The 11,086-nt window shown below is 39.4% G+C and overlaps 1 protein-coding gene across 1 annotated transcript in view; it reads left to right on the plus strand.

Moving 5' to 3' along the window:
* dcbld2 (discoidin, CUB and LCCL domain containing 2) overlaps positions 1 to 10,843 on the plus strand; it is a 53,750-nt gene extending 42,907 nt beyond the window's left edge. The window contains exons 11-15 of the mRNA XM_057852413.1: positions 1,467 to 1,610; positions 3,708 to 3,795; positions 3,871 to 3,920; positions 3,989 to 4,123; positions 8,856 to 10,843. Coding sequence (XP_057708396.1) covers positions 1,467 to 1,610; positions 3,708 to 3,795; positions 3,871 to 3,920; positions 3,989 to 4,123; positions 8,856 to 9,208 — 770 coding nt within the window. The 3' untranslated portion in view covers positions 9,209 to 10,843. The remainder of the gene's footprint in view (positions 1 to 1,466; positions 1,611 to 3,707; positions 3,796 to 3,870; positions 3,921 to 3,988; positions 4,124 to 8,855) is intronic.
* Positions 10,844 to 11,086: the final 243 nt, after the last annotated feature.

The following is an 11,086-nucleotide window of genomic DNA, read 5'->3' on the forward strand; positions in this document are numbered from 1 at the left end:
TTACCGCCAACAACTCCGCCCCCAAAGAAAAGGAGGCAACGATATAGACCCCAATCACCAACGTCACACAATGATTTTAATTGTGGTTGTCAGCCCAAAATCTTCTAAATATATATTAAATGCATCTTACCAGATATAAAAAGACTACTACATAGTCTGTGGTGATCGTTTGGTGCCCAGATTTCTTGTCGAATTACAGCAGTCCATCTCGCTCTCATCTTCGGGTCTCTCAGAATATACAGTAGAACTTCAAGTCTCTCCGTCTATGTTCTCTGTTACAGCAACCAACCGCCACACACGCCTTCACCATTTTGATTATTAATATTAACGAGCAGAAAAACACGCCGTAATAGGAGGCGTGTACGTAGCGGTAATGTGTAAACATGACGAGCTGACACACAATATGGCGGCTCCGGTCAGGGGGGCGGAGTTGTGACGTCATGTGATTGGGGTCTATACACAGGCGGCAATCTTGTCCATCAGTTGGATGACGCGCTGGCACACCGGGTGCACCAATAAGAACCTCGCGTTGATGTGTCAATCACGGTGCCGCCGCCAGACCCCGGTGACGCTACAATATTCTGACAGAAGAGCCAACGACGTCATGCATTAAGAGAGACAATAGCTAATTAATATGCTAACTCACCACCCTGTGGTCTGGGGTGTGAATTGCAACCTGTCAAAATGACGGACGGACTTCAGTTTTTTCCGTCACCGTTTTAAAAAACCGGTCAACGACGGAAAATTTCCGGTTAACGCGACCCCTGGTCTTGTCTTATCTTTCCATTCCAACAATAATTTACAGAAAAATATGGCATATTTTAGAGATGGTTTGAATTGCGATGAATTACGATTAATTAATTTTTAAGCTGTGATTAACTCGATTAAAAATTTTAATCGTTTGACAGCCCAAGTTAAATGTACACCTTATGCCTAATATATACATAACACAATAAAACACAGTTGTTATGGAACTCAAAATGTTGACTGGACAGTTACGGACTATGCACATTAAATCATTAGTAACATCAAATATTACACAATACACCAAAGTATATCAGTAGCCGTGTCCTTAAGTCTTTCTGATAGTTTTCCCCTGACCTTTTTACTGCAATAATATAATGAAAACCTGAAATTATGGCTTTTAGTTTTGGCCACCCCAAGATTTTAAGTGGCCCCATCTGGCCACCCCTATGAAAAATTTCTGGAGGCGCCACTGCATTTATCTTAACATTTTAAGTGATATATTGTATTTTTTTAAGTGAAAAAAATCCACGATAGCTCTAATAATGTGTTTTGAATCATGATAACAAAGAAAAAAATAGCCCCAACCTAACACAAGATGGCGCCAAAACAACTGTAAAATGTGCAAAGGCTAAAACATTGTCATTGCAGAGGTTCACTATTTTGATCAAGATGAACTTTTCCCCCCTAAGCTTTTATTTAAACTGCACTGTTGTCCACAGTGAGGACAGGCGCTGAACCCAGGATGTTCCCACCACCCCGTTTCACACCCCGCCCAGCTCTACCCAAACGTCCACGTACGTTTGGCAAGACCACCTCACCTCCAGACATCAGGAACACCACCATGCCACCGCACGCTGGCAAAGGTAAAAAAAAAAAAAAAGAAAACACCATTCTACTCAGGTGTGGGCAGGATAATCGGGAGGGTGGGACAAATCCTGGTGGGCTGGCTGGCCAAAAGGGCCGGTCCGGGTTTTACACATTTTTAACACAAGAGTATTATAATCTTTTTTTTTTGGTATGTATTAATGACAGTGGGTATTACTTTCATGCCGTTACCGCTGCCCTTTTGGACTGTCTACAGTGGGTATTGGTATATAGTCAACCATCAATTGTGCAAATTCTTCAACTTGAAAATATTAGAGAAGCCTGTAATTGTCAACATGGGTAAACCTCAACAATTAGGCACAGAATGTGGGGGGGGGGGGGGGGGGGGGGGGGGGGGAACAGAAAATTAAATACTTAATTTTATATATATATAACCATTACCATTCATATACTTCAAATGAGTCCATTGGTGATCTCTTTCTTTTTGGTCGGCATCGGCTGTCACAATGTTGGTCATATTGCGTTTTGTTCCAGAGGGAGCGTTCCCGATGTCGTAACTGTCTTTTGTAACGAATTTTCAGTTGGCAGAAAAAAAACCGCACATTTTCTTAATGTTTAAATTCGAGATGCCCCAATCGATCGGCATCCCCCGATCGATCGGGTCCGATCACGTCATTTTCAAAGTATTGGAATCGGCAAAAAATATCGGCCATGCCTTTTTTTAATATATACAGTATATATGTATTTTTTAATTAAATCGTTTTCTAATTGTATTTATTTATTTATTTTTTTTTTATCTTTATTTCATCAGGCAGTCTCATTTAACGTTACAGACATAATGTGTTACACTCATCCAGAGTCTTTAGTTTAGGCTTAAGGTAGGTTTATCAAATTTATCCCGATAACAGCGGTAATTAATTTTTTAAAAAGTGTATCACGGTAAAATATTTAACGCAATTAATGCATGCGCTGCACGACCCACTCACGCATTGTCGCGCTCAATCTGTAATGGCGCCGTTTTACCCATATAGCGAGATAAAAGGCAGCGTAAAATGAGTCGAGTGAATTTTGGCAGCCTTTGGAGCCTTTTTATAATTGGCTAAAGCCTTACAATCCCTCTCCCTACGACTAGAAATATCATGGGAAGCAATGTGGAGAAACACGGAAGCAATTGATCTTTTTCTTAACACCTTATGTTATATCCCAACGCAGAGAAGATATATCAATTGGTAGCACTACGCACGGTCATGGTTCCACTTCCCATCATGCATTTGGGCATGGCTACAGTATCGTTTACTGAAAGCTCAACAAATACACTAGATGGCAATATTTAGTCATAATATACAAAGTCACATTTGTCCTTTAAGAATTACAAGTCTTTCTATCCGTGGATCCCTCTCACAGAAAGAAGGTTAATAATGTAAATGCCATCTTGAGGATTTATTGTCATAATAAACAAATACAGTACTTATGTACTGTATGTTGAATGTATATATTCGTCCGAGTTTTATTCATTTTTTTCTTAATGCATTGCCAAAATGTATATGATCGGGAAAAATCATCGGGAGTGATTGGAATTGAATTGGGAGCAAAAAAAAAGCAATCAGATTGGGAAATATCGGGATCGGCAGATACTCAAACTAAAACGATCGGATCGGGAGCAAAAAAAACATGATCGGAACAACCCTAGTTTAAATAGACTACATATTTTTATGATCATTATAAATGCATTTACACAGTGAAATAACGCTGGAAAAGTTTGTTAAATATAATGTTGGTCAAATTGTGTTTTTTCCGGAGGGAGCATTCCCAACTTCGTAACTGCAGCCAATTTAAGCTCATCAAGACTTTAAGATAGAGGTAAAATCGGGTCTGATTGCCTTGTTTTCTGTTTGTCAAGCTGAACAACTACACATTAAATGAAGACAAAACACATGATATTATAAAAGTAAAGTGGGGAAAAAAAACAAAAAAGAGAACGATGGAGCCAAAATGGCGAACGAGACTCCAGTGTCGTAAAGTTGAAATCACATAAGTCGAGCACATCGTAACCCGGTGACTACCTGTATTGCCAAATTCCTAATTATGCCTCATATGAATCATAAAACTGTTATTTTTCTTATTTGTGAACTCAGAGGTGGCGCTAGCGGCTGTTCTTGGCCCAGTCATGGTGTTGACGGCACTCTTCTTGCTGGTGATTTGTGCTTGGCACTGGAAGAGTCGGTCAGTATCCGCTTAGCATGACTTGACAACCACTCAGAAAACATCTTTTTCATAATTGGACGTCTCCGTTTACAGGAAGAAGAGCTCTGAAGGAACGTATGATCTTCCTCACTGGAATCGCAGTGGTGTGTTGTTGTTGTTCATTTACTCTCAATTTTTAGTACTTTTACAATTCGGCTTATTCTCTCTACAGACTGGTGGAAAAGTATGAAGCAGCTGCTGCCGTCCAAGTTGGTGGAGGTGGAAGATACGGTACGCTACAGCAGCAGCGAAGTTGGACGGCTGACTTCGAGGGGCGCCGTTCCGAGACTGCACGCCGAACCTGCAGGTATCGTAGATGAAAGATGGATCCCTAATTTTTTTTAGATCATTTACTGTAGACTAGGAGTGGGGACCTCTTGGTACCTCACGATACGATTTGCGATACAAAGCTCACGGTAACGATGCTATGGCGATACGATGATTATCGATACATTGGTCAGGAAAAATCATTCTAGGATATTCTACAAACAACTAATAAACAGAAAAACAAGCTTCTGCTGTGGATTGGAATGAGTTTATCATTAGTAGACGTCCAAGCCATTTGAAGTGGGAGGGATGGCAGCGAATGAACGTTCGTTCATTCGCTGCCATCCTTCCCACTTCAAACGGATTGAACGTCTTTGGCCGTCAGTGGCAGCCAATGCAAGGCAATGAGGTCATTTAGGGCCATTTAAGGTCATTTACCTGTTGATTTTCAGTTTTTTCCTGTTGATTTTGGGGTATTTTATGGGTCACTTCCTGTTTATTTTGAGTTACAGAACAGGAAGTGACCTGGGAATCACCCAAATGAATAGGCAGTGACTCAAACTCAACAGGAAATGACCTGGAAACGCATCGAAAAATCGGACCGAATGACTGTGAATGCTCTGGTTTTAAATGAACGAACGTTCCCAGTCAAAATGGATTGGGCGTCGAGCACCGTCAATGGCAGCCTAAAGGCGGTGTTATACTTCCGCGTCAGACCTGCGAGGTCAAGGAAGACCCGATTTACGACCCTGCGCGGTTGCCTGACGCGCTCCTATTCAGGGTCCCCCCGGGATTGATAAATCTAAATTCAAGACTTTTAAGACATTGTTTTTTAATGTTTAATGTAAATTTTTGGTCGGCATCGGCTGTCACAATGTTGCTCATATTGCGTTTTGTTCCAGAGGGAGCGTCTTAACTGTCTTTTGTAACGAATTTTCAGGTGGCAGAAAAAAAACACACATTTTCTTAATGTTTAAATAGTCTACATATATTTATGACCATTATAAATGCATTTACACAATGAAATAACGCTGGAAAAGTTTGTCAAACATAATGTTGCTCAAATTGTGTTTTTTTTTTTCCGGGGGGAGCATTCCCGACTTCGACTGCAGCCAATTTAAGCTCATCAAGACTTTTAGAGCTAAAATCGGGCCTAAAAAGTCCAGCCCGACCCGAACTGGTCCGCGGGTATTAAAGCCCGACCCGCGTTTTGTGTGATAACATTTGTGACGATGTCTGCATAAAAGCCTGTCTTTTATAACGAATTCTCAGTTGGCAGAAAAAAAACCCGTACATTTTCTTAATGTTTAAATAGACTACATATTTTTATGATCATTATAAATTTATTTACACAACGAAATAACGCTGGAAAAGTTTGTTAAACATAATGTTGCTCAAATCGTGTTTTTTTTTTTTTCCGGGGGTAGCATTCCCGACTTCGACTGCAGCCAATTTAAGCTCATCAAGACTTTTAGCGCTAAAATCGGGCCTAAAAAGTCCAGCCCGACCCGAACTGGTCCGCGGGTATTAAAGCCCGACCCGCGTTTTGTGTGATAACATTTGTGACGATGTCTGCATAAAAGCCTGTCTTTTATAACGAATTCTCAGTTGGCAGAAAAAAAAAAAAAACGCACATTTTCTTAATGTTTAAATAGACTACATATTTTTATGATCATTATAAATTTATTTACACAACGAAATAACGCTGGAAAAGTTTGTTAAACATAATGTTGCTCAAATCGTGTTTTTTATTTTTCCGGGGGGAGCATTCCCGACTTTGACTGCAGCCAATTTAAGCTCATCAAGACTTTTAGAGCTAAAATCGGGCCTAAAAAGTCCAGCCCGACCCAAACTGGTCCGCGGGTATTAAAGCCCGACCCGCGTTTTGTGTGATAACATTTGTGACGATGTCTGCGTAACGAATTCTCAGTTGGCAGAAAAAAAACCCGCACATTTTCTTAATGTTTAAATAGACTACATATTTTTATGATCATTATAAATTTATTTACACAACGAAATAACGCTGGAAAAGTTTGTTAAATAAAAATAAACAGATGCAGTTTTGCGGACTCGCAGAGGGGAAGATTAAAAAGGGCGTATAGGTACGCTCTGGCTCTGCAATGACCATACAGTGCCTTCTTTTTTTTAATCCAAATGATTTATTTTATAACAAGTATTCCTGAGTTTATCATTCATACTTCGTTAATATATAGTTATTTCAAAAAGTTTGCGAGAAAGAACCCTGGCCCGGCCCGGCCCGATGTAATAATTGAAATTTTAATTTTGGTCATGTTTTCAGTTTAATTTAGCTGTTTCCAGCTTGCTATGTTTATAATTGCGATGTTTGTTTACCGCTTATCCTCTTACTGCGAAGAGGGAGGAAGTTACATCGGCCGCCGCTATGATATTTAAGTCATCAGCCATCTGCTGTGACCCGGGAATTTAACGCCCGCTTTCACGCACACTGCTTCGAATGTCAGTCGACACGGGAAATTGTTTTCACACACAACTGCTGCACGGTTAAGTCCCGCAATATTCCCGTTGTTTTGGAGTATGTGATAAGGGCTCAAGTTACGTCCAGATACTTTAGGTTGCAGTTTATGGGTCATGCGAAGGCAGTGGACTTGCTTAAACATTTCGGTTTGCCTTTCGAATGAATGTGAATTTCGCCAAGAGTTAGCCATGTTCACTGGGGCCTTGGCAGGTGTACTAGCGGCTAGCCTGTTACAGAAAATGGCTGGTCTGAGTCCTGTCCTGTCCTCCTCCTCTTTTTGTCCATAATTATTGTGTGCGTGTGTGTGTTTAAAAAAATTCTGACAGACTTTATAATGTTACTTTAAATGTGTTTTAATTGTATCTTCAATAAATGTGCATTCTTTTGTCACACACACTTAGTAATTGAGATTAAATTTGATGTTCAGTGCTTTATTTGTTTAATATGATTCAGTATTATCTAAATAATGGGTGCGAGAAAAGTATCAATTTTCAGTTGAAATGGCATTAAAAAAGGTCTTAAAAGTCTTAAATTTAGATTTATCAATCCTGGGGGGACCCTGAATGAACTTTTTATCCAAAATAAATCGGCAGAATCTTGTCTTGAATCTATCTTTAAATGATGAAATAGTGTTAAAACTGTGACAAAAGTAGACAGAAGGGAAATTATGGAATAACGGGAGCAATTTTAAAAACTAACAGTTGATTCACTACATTAAATTAATTGAATGTAGTTTAAAGCTGCTGATACAGAATGGGGACTGGAGTTTTTTTATTTACTGTTATTTTTGTATATTTGTTTACTGTTATATGTTAACTTGACACTGAAATAGTAGTTTGGTTTAGCCTGAGAGGATTTTTGAACAATTTTGGAACTAATGTACAAAACATTTATAAAAATAAAAAATAAAAAAGGAGGGAGGGTGCATCAATAATCGTTTTATAATCGAATCGGAGCCTCTGAATCGTTAGGTGCCTAAAGATTCCCAGCTCTATAACTCAGGCTTTAGAGCAGACATGTCCAAAGTCCGGCCCGGGGGCCAAATGCGGCCCGTGGTTAAATTTCATCCGGCCCCCAGCCTCTGTCATAAAATCAATAACATCTCCCGCACACAGACTTAATAAATTGGTCAGCAGTACTGCAACCAGCATATGAAGTAGCTTACACACGAAATGCTGCTCCTCATTTACCCACTAAAAGGCAGCAGCACTTGAACCCTTTATTGCCAAATGTATCACATTTGATACACCTAAAATTTCATGATTTTCAGACCAATTTATAATTTTGACATTTCTTTTTGACAAACAAACAAACAAACAAACAAAATTATGGATGCAAGTCAACACATGCATCTGCAGGTTCCATAAGAAAAAAACATGATTTAGCATGGGTTATAGACATTAGAGCGCTTATTACACATATTCATTTTGACTTTTCTTTTCACAAGTTTGAAAAAAAAAGGTTTCATTAGGACCTTATTTTTCAAATTTTTGGATTCTCTGATAATTGCTTCATGTTGCAGGTATTTAAGGGCTAAGCAACAATACTCCGTGTGACCTTCTACTTCCAATTTTCTAAAATGGCGACAATCAACAAAAAAAAGTTGACTGTGACGGCCGACGCTTCAAGGATAGATGATAGATTTCTTCACTAAAATACGTAACAACTGTGTCTTGCCTCATTTGCAAAAGAGACAGTCGCTGTTTTTAAACATTTCAATGTGAGGCGATATTACCAAACAAGACGCGCTGACATGTACGACAAAATTACAGGGAAGATACGCTGTGAGAAATTGAAGCAACTTGAAGTTAAATTTCACAGCAGTAGTATTTCGCAAGAGCCCAAGAGTCGAAAGAGAACGCCGCAAAGGCTAGTTGCGAGATTGTTGAAATTATTCATTAAAAAAATAACAAATTAAATGTGACACACTGAATGGCTTGCTAAATTTTGCTTAAAAATATTGTTCGACCTAAAGGACGTCAGCCAAGGTCGGCCCCCCACATTTTTACCTCGCCAAATCTGGCCCCCTTTGCAAAAAGTTTGGACACCCCTGCTTTAGAGTTAACTGAGACACTATTATGGTGGAAGATTTTGGTAGCAACTTGTTGGTTTATTTTTATTTATTTTTTAGACATTGACACAGTTTTAAAACGATATCTCGATTCTTGGCAGGAGCATATCGATAACCCTTTGAGATACAAAGTATCACGATATATCACCATTTTGATATTTTGTCACACCCCTATTCACGATCATGTTTTTTTTTTAATGTGTACAGAATACGCGCAGCCCCTGGTCAGCGGCGTGACAACGCTGGGCGCACGCTCCACCTTTAAACCCGACGAGGGACCCGACCCGGGGTACAGCGACCCCGATCTGTACGACGCGCCCATATCGCCCGATGTCTACCACGCGTACGCCGAGCCCCTGCCCGCCTCGGGAGCCGAGTACGCCACGCCCATCGTGGTGGACATGGGCCGTCACCCGCAGGGGGCCGCGCCGACTACATTGTTACTGACACGGACAGACGGAGGCCGGTCGGCGTACGACACGCCTAAAAATGCAGCGGGGCAGGAACTGACCTATCAAGTGCCTCAGTGCGGTGCCAACAGAGCCGAAGGAGGCGTGTGATTGGCCGACGAGTTGAGCTTTCCTCAGTTTGTACAGAGCACGAACGCCGAGTCGAACCCGCTTGCGTTGGCGCCATTCCAGTCGGATCACTGAAAGCGCAGCGATGAATGTTCGCGTGGAGCTCACGAGACGACTACTGTTTTCAAAATCTGTGATTTTTGCTTTTGTGAAACTGTGATTTTTTTTTTTTTTTGTGTGATGGTGGAATAACACAACAAATTTCCCCTTTTGCTTCCTTCTCCACGGTACGCGTCGTTGTTCAAAGCGTGACTTGAACTTTTCACAGCTCGTGATTCTCTCGCTGTAAATCTATTACAATTCCCAAGTGATTATTTTTTTCCATATTTATTTTTCAATCCTGCTGATGACGAGAAGCCCAAACGCTGCCCAACACACGCAGACCAAATGATGCCTTTTTTTGTGTTTGTGTCACAACTCAGCAGAATGAAAGTTTCAAAGTCTTAATGTGAGAAATAAACTTTTTAATGAATGGAAGCAAAATGTGGTTAATCATTGGAGACTAAATGCCGGAAAGAATTGACATACTGTATATACGTGATAGATTAAACAAATATTACAAAAGTTAATGTAAAAATGTATGAAGGCTTCAAAGTCCTAAATTTGCATATTTGAGCGTAGTTTGTTCTACTCATGTACACTAAAACATTCAGCATTTAAAGGCATTGTTATCTTCAGATTCATTAAACGATCAAAATTTATCACGTATATGGCGGAAAACACTCAGGTGACTTGAAGTTCCGCTCTGAGACCCCCAATTTGGCCATATTTCAAAATTGTCCATGTGTGATACATCATTGGAAAGCTTAAAATTTCAATTTTTCTGGGGGATGAAAAATTTTGAACAGGATGGCATTTTGAAAACAAATTTTTTTAAACAGCAAAACTCTAACTAGAGGTGAGAGGATGAGAGAGCAGAATTAGACGCCACGATTTTAACGAGATTTTATCGCGTATTTACCTTTTTTCAATCCAAAAACTCCATGTAGCATCACCGAGTGTCAAGAAACAGCTGTGAATGGCCATGGGGGGATTTTATGGGTGAAACATGGTAATGTAACAAGGGGCGCGATGTAGTAATCGTAGACATCAAGTAGTTGTTGAGATTTTCTTTGTCATGTATTTACCCCTTTTAAACTTTTTTTTTTCAATTTTTCTTTGGATCGAATATTTTCATCTAAAATATTGAGGGGAAATGCAACGGTTAAAAAGAAAAAAAAAAAAAATTAAGCGATAGTTATGAGGTAGATATCCTGGATTTTTTACAGACATTTTTTTTTCATTGTGACGTAATTTGTTTAAAAGTTTAAATATTATTCACTCGCATATTTAATTTTTTTTTTTTTTAACTAAATAATAGGCATTAATTCATGATTCTAAGCTAAAAATGACATTTTGAAAAATAAATTCCTTTTTATGGCTGGATGGAAACAAAAGCGGTTGTGAGACTTTGTAAACGGGGGTTTCCAGGGTAAAACAGACAAATTAAAAATTGTTCGGGGCTTATTGCGCCACGAATCTGCTATTGTAGCATATAGAAATATTGTTCTATCAAACACATGTTATTTTAGCTTAAAATAAAGCAGTTTATTTTAAGGAGGGGTGCAGGAGCAGAAACTGTTTTTTCAGACTTGTCTGCGTTTTCTGCCATATATATATATATATATATATATATATATATATAATGCCTGTCAACAATAACGCGTTAACGACCATGATTAATCTGGAAATAATAATGCATGAAAAAAAAAAAAACGCAATTTACCGCTCACACCAAGTTTGGCCACAACTGCCTCCCGTAGTCCCACACGGTGATGTTTACAATACATTCTCCACGCGGCAATGCAGGACAAAATGCAG

Source organism: Corythoichthys intestinalis, chromosome 12 (assembly GCF_030265065.1).
Source record: "Corythoichthys intestinalis isolate RoL2023-P3 chromosome 12, ASM3026506v1, whole genome shotgun sequence".
Classification (NCBI taxonomy): domain Eukaryota; kingdom Metazoa; phylum Chordata; class Actinopteri; order Syngnathiformes; family Syngnathidae; genus Corythoichthys; species Corythoichthys intestinalis.